Source organism: Puntigrus tetrazona, chromosome 2 (assembly GCF_018831695.1).
Source record: "Puntigrus tetrazona isolate hp1 chromosome 2, ASM1883169v1, whole genome shotgun sequence".
In the NCBI taxonomy this organism is placed as follows: Eukaryota; Metazoa; Chordata; class Actinopteri; order Cypriniformes; family Cyprinidae; genus Puntigrus; species Puntigrus tetrazona.
The window spans coordinates 24,911,379-24,920,474 of NC_056700.1; the positions used below are offsets into that span (position 1 = coordinate 24,911,379).

Below are 9,096 nucleotides of genomic sequence, written 5' to 3' on the forward strand. Positions count from 1 at the left end.
TTGGTCGATTTTGATGTGAGAGGACAACTTTTTCACTGGAGGAAGTATTTTTAAGCATTGATGCAGGACGTCTTGATGCAGCTTACTTGTGGATTATCGTGGTGTGGTATCGAATGGGCGCCGTCAGAATGAGTGTTAAAACAGCTGATGAAAAGCTGTTTTAACACTCATTCTGACGGCGCCCATTCGCTCCAGAGAATCCAAATATATAAATATATAAAACGTAGGTATGCATTGCTATTTCTTTTGGTTGAATGTTATCGATTGTCAACACAGGCTGTTTCTGTTGCTTTGTATAGCGAACAAAGGAAGGGAATCGCTTTCTCTGTATTACGTCCTGTTCTTAGCCGTCATGTGTCTGTTTATCCGTTACTAAAGTGACTGTTATAAAGCACATTCACAGCTCTATTCTCCATAGAGCGGGCCACATAAATATGCTTTGATTGATTGACAGATTAGAGGACTGGAGCTATTCCTGTGTGTGTGTCTAGTATTGTTCCAGCAGCTGAACACTCCAGGAGGCAGATCGATCGTGACAGGCCCAACATGAAAGCGTGACGGTTTATTTTATTTTAGTCTGCCTTCAAGAAATGTTTGCGAATATTTCATATACGAAACAAATCTTTATAAACCAGATCCAGTGCAGCAACTGTCCATTAGCTGTGTCATATCATATCGCGGTAAACCTGTGTTAATAATTGTGCAATTGTCCACTGATAATATTGTGCAATGTGTTATTATAGCAATGCGTGATGTGTTTGTGTTTGTGTTTGCAGGGCGATAAGGAGGCAGAACTTGGCCTGCCGTTCTCGCCTCTGTGCGACCGTAAGTCCACGATGGTGGCTCAGTCCCAGATCGGTGAGTGACGCAAACACACTCATATACTCACATTAAAGGAACAATTCACCTCAAAATTAAAAATTTGCTGAAAAATGACTCGCCCCAGGCCAATCCGAGTTGTAGATGAGTTTGTTTCTTGGGTTCAGATCTGGATAAACGTAGCATTGCATCACTTGCTCAACAATGCAGTGAATGGGTGCCGTCAGAATGTCAGAAACGGCTGATAAAAACATCACAATAATCCACTCCTGTCCATCAGTTAACATCCTATGAAGTACTTAACGTTTGTTGGAAACAAATCCATCATTAAACTATTGTTTTTGACCAAAATATGAGTCATATCATCCATAATAATGCTTTCTTTAGTGTAAAGGTCCACACTCGTTGTTGTCCCTGTTGTCCTCTTACATCAAAATATACTGGGAAAACTGTTTTAGACAGTTTTTTTGTTTGATTCAAATTAGACTGTTTTATTTCAGTGGAGAAAGCAATATGTGACACTGGACCACAAAGCCATTATTAAGTCTACGGGGTATATTTATAGTAATAGCCAAAAATAGATTGAATGGTTTAAAATATTTAGATTTTTTTTCATTTGGTTATTAAATAAAGATCACGTGACATTAAGATATCTTGCACATTTCCTACCATAAATATATTAAAACTTAATTTTTGATTAGTAATATGAATTGCTAAGAACTTCTTTTGGACAACTTTAAGGGTGATTTTCTGGCGTATTTAGATTTTTTTCAAAGCAATCTCACATTTTAGATTTTCAAATGTTTGTATCTTGGTCAAATATTGTCCTAACAAACCATGCATAAATGGAAAGATTATTAATTCAGCTTTCAGATGATGTGTAAATCTCAATTTTATGTTTAAATCTTATTTTATCGTGGATTTTATGACTGGTTTTGTGGCCCAAGGTCACATATTATGAATTGAGATTGTATATTTTAGCCGAAAGCATCTATTTGAAGTTTAAAATCTCTTACTGGTTTGTTTTTTGTTTTTATTTTACAAAAGTTAAGCTTTTCTCTTCCCAAAATGTTAATGGATATACTGGAGTGGTATGGATTATTTGTGATGTTTTCATCAGCTTTTTCACGGCACCCATTCACAGCAGAGGATCTATTCGTGAGCAACTGAAATAATGCTAGATTCTCCAATTCTATTCTCATGAAGAAACTAAATCTTGTATTTTCTGAGGGTGAATAAATCCTGGCTAAACAAAAATTAGACATTTCTGCTTCAAACTTGCAATAGCTGAAACTCTCCGCTTTCTTAAAGATTATGCATATTATTTATTACTTATTCAAATCGCTTCTTTCAATGCCAAGCCATTTCTTTTTTTAATTTCTTGCAGGTTTCATCGACTTCATCGTTGTTCCCACGTTCACGGTCCTGACGGATATGACCGAGAAGATCGTCACTCCGCTCATCGAAGAGGCCACAAGTTCAGGCCTGGCTGGTTTCCGCAGGTCTGGAAGTCTGTCTTGCATTTTTTGCTTCTGCAGTACAGGAATAGAGATAATGAATGGACATTAAGACAGACAAATTAGAGCTCAGACCGCTCTAATAGTGCCTCGTGGCAAAGCTTGTCTTTTTATCGAAACCCAATTCACTGATGCCATTGCAGTCATGACTGCAAATCCAATTCAGATACCTCAGTTTCATCGTTCAGATACATATAAATACGCTTTCTTAGCCTTGTAATTGATTACAAAGCGATCAATCAGTTCCAGTAGAAGTCGGAGTGACTTCACTTTAACTCTCCTTTAGTTTGTAAGTTACTTTGGATTTTCTAGGTAGGAGTTGAATGGCTGCGGCTGACTTAGAGCACCTTCTCTCTTTTCATAGCAAACCATGCCTTCTGCATACAAAGTGCTGAATTATATGCCTTCCATTTAGAATATACAGCGAACCGAAACAGATCAAAGGTTCATACAAGGGACAGAGCAGCGGTAGCTGCATATTAATGATCAACAGAGCAGGAAAACAACAGAACCGAGTGGATAGATGGAGTATTAAATGAAATTTAGGTAGATGTGGAGATGTTACGGAAGCTTAGTGGATGTGATGCGATTGCTGCCGATGCATTCGTAATGTGATTTGTGTCCCCATCATCTCAAGCAGCATTACTGCGGGAGATGCGAAGCGGAGCAGTGTGAACAGCACTGGTTCTGATGCAAGCGGATCTCAAAGCTGCTCGCTCCTCACCGTGGACCTGAAGAACTTCAAGGGCATCTGGAACGAGGAGGTTTTTCTGAACAGGGAGCGGTGGAAGGCGCAGGCGGCCAAAGGTGCGATAAAACTGTTCCCTATGCATTAGTATGCAAGGACATACTCAATCGGGATCGTTTGCATACTGGAACTCAACGCAAAATTAGCATGAAATTAAGATTACTGCGTTTTGTTCAGGAGAAAATGCTAAATGTGCATCGAGCTGCAAATCAGCATGATTTCTGAAAGATCGTGTGACACTGAAGACTGGATTAATGCTGCTGAAAAATCTGTTTATTATTTTAAAATATATTTAAATTGAAAATAGTTATTTTAAATTGCAATCAAATTTTACAGTATTAAGGCTTTAATGTCTTTTTGATGACTTGGTGAGCAGGAGAGACTTTCTAAAAGATTATATGGGTTATGAAAGGTTCATATTCTGGTTTTGGCTGACAGGCTGACATGCATGCAAGGTCAAAAAGCACTTTCATTTTCTTATAATATGCATTTATTTTTGCCTTATTTGATTTTTCCAATGCCCTCCGTTGCGTGACGCTAATCTGCAGCTTGAATCAATGATTCAGAGTTGACTCTTTCTTTTCAGTAACAGTAACTTTATACACCACTTTCAGGTTGAAAAAATAAAATAAAATACAATTTTGAATGATGTTAGATTGGATAGGAAAACTAATGCACCTTGTGAATATGGGCATGAATATGTTGAGATGAGAAGGACAAATTGATGTGTGGCAATTATTTCATAGATGGATGACTTAAACTGGGAAAATAGTAATGAATTGGTACAGTACATCCAAACCTTTACGGCGTTTTGCTCATTTGATGCATTCTGTGTAAGCAAATAGAGAATAATGCACCTCCTGCTGTATCTGCTATCAGAGACGGAGGAGAAGGCTAAAAGAGAGCAGGAGGAACAGCAGGAGGCGACGGCAGAGAACCAGGAGCTGTCAGGACCAAAGAAAGACAGGGTGGGAGAGGACGACCCAGAGCCGGGAGGGGTAAACGGACCCCCTGAAGAAAGCCCCCATGACAAATCAAATAACGAAGAGGCACATCAGAAATTACAGAACGGTATTGTGTTCAAATAGTGTAATTGTTACTGTCAGCTCAGGTGTAACTTTTAGCATTGACTGCCCTCTGGTGGATAACCAGAGGAGTACTAAGAGTAAGGCTACGTGCGGAACAGAGTAAAAACATTTTATACATATACTCAATACTGCATACTGTTTTTATTAGTCCGTGAACACGGTCTGATTAGATTTAGCAAATCACATGACCTTTATCATCTATCTATACCTATATCCTGAGAATATGCATACTTATGAACAGTACTGGTCTATATGAGTTCATTTGCAAAAACATAACTCTAATCATTTTCATTTTGCATTTCAATTAATCTCAATCAAACTGCAGTTGTGTGATTTTGATTAGGTTAAAAAAATGCGGATAACTAACACAATAAAGCATAAAAAACTTAATTACGAAAAATAAAAAAGTATGTTTTTGCAAATAAACTATATATATATATATATATATATATATATATATAAGATTTATTGTTGCCGTTTATCACCTTTATTTTGATAGGACAGTCGGTAGACAGGAAGCGAAGCAGGAGAGAGAGGGGGGCGGGATCGGGAAAGGTCTGTGAGTCGGGACCCCAACTCGGGACCCCGAGTGCAGTAGCGCTAAATATTGGCACAAGGCTATCACCGCTGGCACTTTTCTATATTTTGCAAAAGTAGTCAAAAAAGTAGTATTGTAGTATGCCATTCTGAAAATGTTTTACAATAGTGCTTTCAGTGTCCGTGTCGTGACTTTTTTTTTTTTTTTGTCTGTTCATCTAATAATTGTCTAATAATCTAATGTCTGCAAACAGGAGAAGTATCTGAAGAGGCAGAATCACCAGCAGAGGAAGACAAGAGAACACTCGATGGTAAACGTACATGTTCATTTTGTAACCGAGACTTCTGTTGCTTTAATATATACTGTAATTACTAACAGTGACATTAACAACATATTAGATATTTAATGTCTGAATGGTAATGCATCGTATAATAACATATCAGAACAAGTGGATTTTTTGAAAGAATGAAAGCACATAAAAGCATAAACATGTGGGGTTAAAATAAAAAAGATGCATTAAAAAGGCATTTAAGTAAAGACCTTTGTAATGTCAAAAAGATTTATTTCAAGTAAATGCTGTTCTTTTACATTTTTATAATAATAGAAAAAAGCATTAAAATATGACATGTCTTTCTGCAAATGTATAAAGCATTGGTAATAAGAAGACAATTTTCTTAAACAGCAAATCAGCATATTGGAGGATTTCTGAACAAACAACAGACACAGCTTTATTATTATTATAATTATAATTTTTATTCTTTTGCAATGGATTAAAATAGAAAACAGTTATTTTAAATATAATAATATTTCACAGTATTACAGTTTTACTGCATTTTTACTGCCCTATAATAATGCCCTGGTGAGCATAAGAGACTTCTATTATATATATTTTATATATATTCTATATATATAAAAAACTGAATGTTTAGAATGAAGATTTGTATTTGTTCGTGGTTAGTTCATCTAATGGTTTCTCTGTTAGGACACTTGAGTGAAGGGTAGAACAATATTCATACGTCCACTAAAAATCACCAAAACTCTCATTTCGACTATTATCATTTAACACAAGGCATTCGGGTTTCAAAAGTGATGAAGAAAAGCAATCATAGTGCAGGAGCATATGAAATTTGATAATGCAGTGACATCCAGGAATTTCTCAGTGTGACTTCTTTACTTTTTTCATGCGTGATTCCATCTTCTGCTGATCTATACCTTTTCAATCTGCTTCTAACAGAAGCTGCAAATGCCTAGAGTGACTTCCAGAGGCGTCTTGAGATCCGATGTCAGACACAGAGCGGAGAACTTACCATCAGGAGAACGCTCGGGTCTGAAGGACCACGTCGCCCTCTAGAGGACACGGCTAATGCTTGCATCACTTTGTGTTCGGCCTCCATCCCCTCCAAATCTCCAGACTTTTGATAAGACTGGTCTCTCAGAATGAGGAAGGACAAAACAGACCAGAGACGAGCGGTCTGTTTTATTTACGGAACCAGAATTCCTTCCCAAACCTTTAAAGTGCAACGGTTGCATCCACTAAGAAAAGCATGCAGCAGCTGAACGCAAGGATTCTCGTTAAAACCTACATTTCAAATGCTTTCTATGTTTTTGAGCAGCCTTGCAGTTGGATGACTTGGTATGTGTGCAAAGCTCAAACTGTGACTTATATATATATATATATATATATATATATATATATATATATATATATATGTGTATATATATATATATATATATATATATACACACATATATATATATATATGTGTATATATAATATGTGGCCTGCAGTAAATAACTAATCTTAGCAGCAGTTGCATCTGTGAACAATATTCAGCTTTTGACAACAGCAATGTTACGTTCAGCTATTTTAAATGCGCTTTACCTGACATGGACTGATGCATTACAGCAAACATGCTCTGATGTGAACATCTGCCTCCGACACACGTTTGTTCACCTCATCTGCTAATAGAGGTTGTGTATATGAAACCCTAAAATATATATGTCTGCGTTTAGATCAGAGCTTTTATAACTTGAGAAAAGCCGTACGAAGTGGCAGTATTTCCTATTCGAGCACGTCTGTGTGCAGCTGTGGAGTAGAAAACGCCTGATTCAACCTAAGATTTTTCCTTCTCTCGCTTACCTTCCGATGCCTTTCTTCGTGTAGTCTTTTTGAAAGCAGCTGAACTGAAACGTCTTATACAGGAACACACAAACTAGCAGTCGCCGTAGACAATGTAAGTCTGACCGTAGTAGCGTGTGAGTCATAACCATATCACTGTGCTCGCTCCGCAATACCTGGATATTACGCCGTATGTCATTTTTACTGGTTTCCTGGGGGTTCGTGAAAAGCTTTTCTCTGTCCATTGAGCAGGTCGTCTCTAGAAAGCCGAAGAGAACATGTCCAGGTCACATGTCACCTCATGAGGAAAAGAATACGATTTTTAGGACTATAAAGAACATAGAAGAGACTGTCAAAAATGCTGAAATGCCACGATTGCATTATATAAATGAGCAAAAATTAAAGGCGATAAAGTGAACACTCAAGTTTGGGGTCGGTACACTTTTTTAATACAACAGAAGTCTATTTGTTTGATGAAAATGCAGTAAAAACTGTAATATTGTGAAATATTATTACAATTTAAAAGAACTTCTTCCTATTTTAGTATGTTTTAATATTGAATTTATTCCTGTGATGCAAAGCTGAATTTTCAGCATCATACTTCAGTCTTTAGCGTGACATGATTCTTCAGAAATCATTCAAAAGTAAAATTCTTCCGTAATGTTCTAAACGACTTTTGATCAATTTAATGCATTCACAGAAAAAAATATACCGCAAATAATTTACTTCAGCTACATTTAAATACATTTTGCTCAAAGTTAGCCAATTATATGTGTTCATTTAAATGTAGCTAAAATAAATCGATTGCAACCATTTAACCGGTTAAATGAAAGAGGGTTAAATGTGACCTGTATATGTTCTTCCTTTCCTGAGGTTTATCGTTTATTATGTTCAGCATTCACGAACTAATCCCATAACTGAAACATTGAACTCTTTTCTTCTGTTTGTTTGATCTGTTTTGTTGTAAATATGTTTTTCTCTGAATGAGTGAGATGGGACGCATTACTGGATAAACGCATGCATTCGACTGGATGCGTTAGGTTTTCTGAGGTTGTGACCTTAGTCAAGTTGAGCTTCTGAATTGTATTTTATTTATACAAAATCTGTAAAATTCTGTATCTCATTCATGTATAATATTTACCAGAGTTATTAATTTAAATGTTTTTTTCCCCCCCTTACATAATTTTACACAGCAAAATGAATAGAACTGTTTACCCTGTCAAAATGAGAGTAACGGATATGCATTTCTTCCGAAATGAAGCTAATTGTAATTTGATTATGTGGGTCAGATGATTTAGTTCGCCGCCTTGTGGTTTGCAGTAAAGCTTCCTGTAGATTCAGACTATTACCAGAGATCATGTGGCGGTGTGTGCTGAGACGATGCTACGGCGTGTGTGTGTGTCTGTGTGAGAGGGAGTGTACGAGACTGCGTGTGTGTGTGTGAGAGCTGATCGCGTTCGGTTTGTAAAGGTTGACACTGTGATCTTTAGCGTCTAGCCGTCCCCATGATGTCTGTTTTGAGTAGGACGCAGAGAAAGAAAAAATGCTGTGTCTACACACGCGTGATTCACAATAAACATCAACTTAAAGGGCTCAGAACAAATGTGCTGCTGTTTTTGGGACTGATGCGTATGTGTGTGTGTGGACAGGATATAAATATATATATATTACATATATTGTTCAATTAAGATAAAACTGTAAATTGCATTGCGAATATATCAAAACGGTTTTGATTAGTAATATGCATGGCTAAGAACTTCATTTGGACGACTTGAAAGGTGCTTTTAGATTTTCTTGCAGTAGTTGCATCTTGACCAAATATCGTCTAATCAAGGGAAGGCTTATGCAGTCAGCTTTCAGGTTGATTAGACATCTCAGTTTGGGAAAAAATTGACCGTTATGACTGGTTTTGTGGTCCACGATCACGCGTATGAATTGCACATCACATTTCCACCCACTTGGATCACACAGTTTAAACATAAACTAATAAACTTAATGGTATGCGTGTCTATCAGACATACATAAATGAAATGGGATAGGAAATATAAACCATTAATGTAATATAATATAATCATATTTTCCATAATGCATTTATTGAAACTGTTTAAATTAAGTTTGTCGTGAAAATTAAGATCATTCAGTTAAAAATGGATTTAGAGGCGATAAATATTTAACCCTGGGTATTATTTAAAACACAGTTAGTTTATTGGTACCATTACGGAAATCTCAACTGTTTGATTTCTGTACGACCCGATAATTATGCATCA

At 36.6% G+C, this 9,096-nt stretch overlaps 1 protein-coding gene across 3 annotated transcripts in view; it reads left to right on the forward strand.

The window, feature by feature from the left end:
- pde1cb (phosphodiesterase 1C, calmodulin-dependent b) overlaps positions 1–8,426 on the forward strand; it is a 69,042-nt gene extending 60,616 nt beyond the window's left edge. For all 3 annotated transcript variants that reach the window (XM_043264671.1, XM_043264680.1, XM_043264690.1), the window contains 6 exons: positions 777–858; positions 2,207–2,321; positions 2,977–3,143; positions 3,964–4,155; positions 4,964–5,020; positions 5,945–8,426. In XM_043264671.1, coding sequence (XP_043120606.1) covers positions 777–858; positions 2,207–2,321; positions 2,977–3,143; positions 3,964–4,155; positions 4,964–5,020; positions 5,945–5,961 — 630 coding nt within the window. In that variant the 3' untranslated portion in view covers positions 5,962–8,426. The remainder of the gene's footprint in view (positions 1–776; positions 859–2,206; positions 2,322–2,976; positions 3,144–3,963; positions 4,156–4,963; positions 5,021–5,944) is intronic.
- The last annotated feature ends 670 nt before the right edge of the window (positions 8,427–9,096 follow it).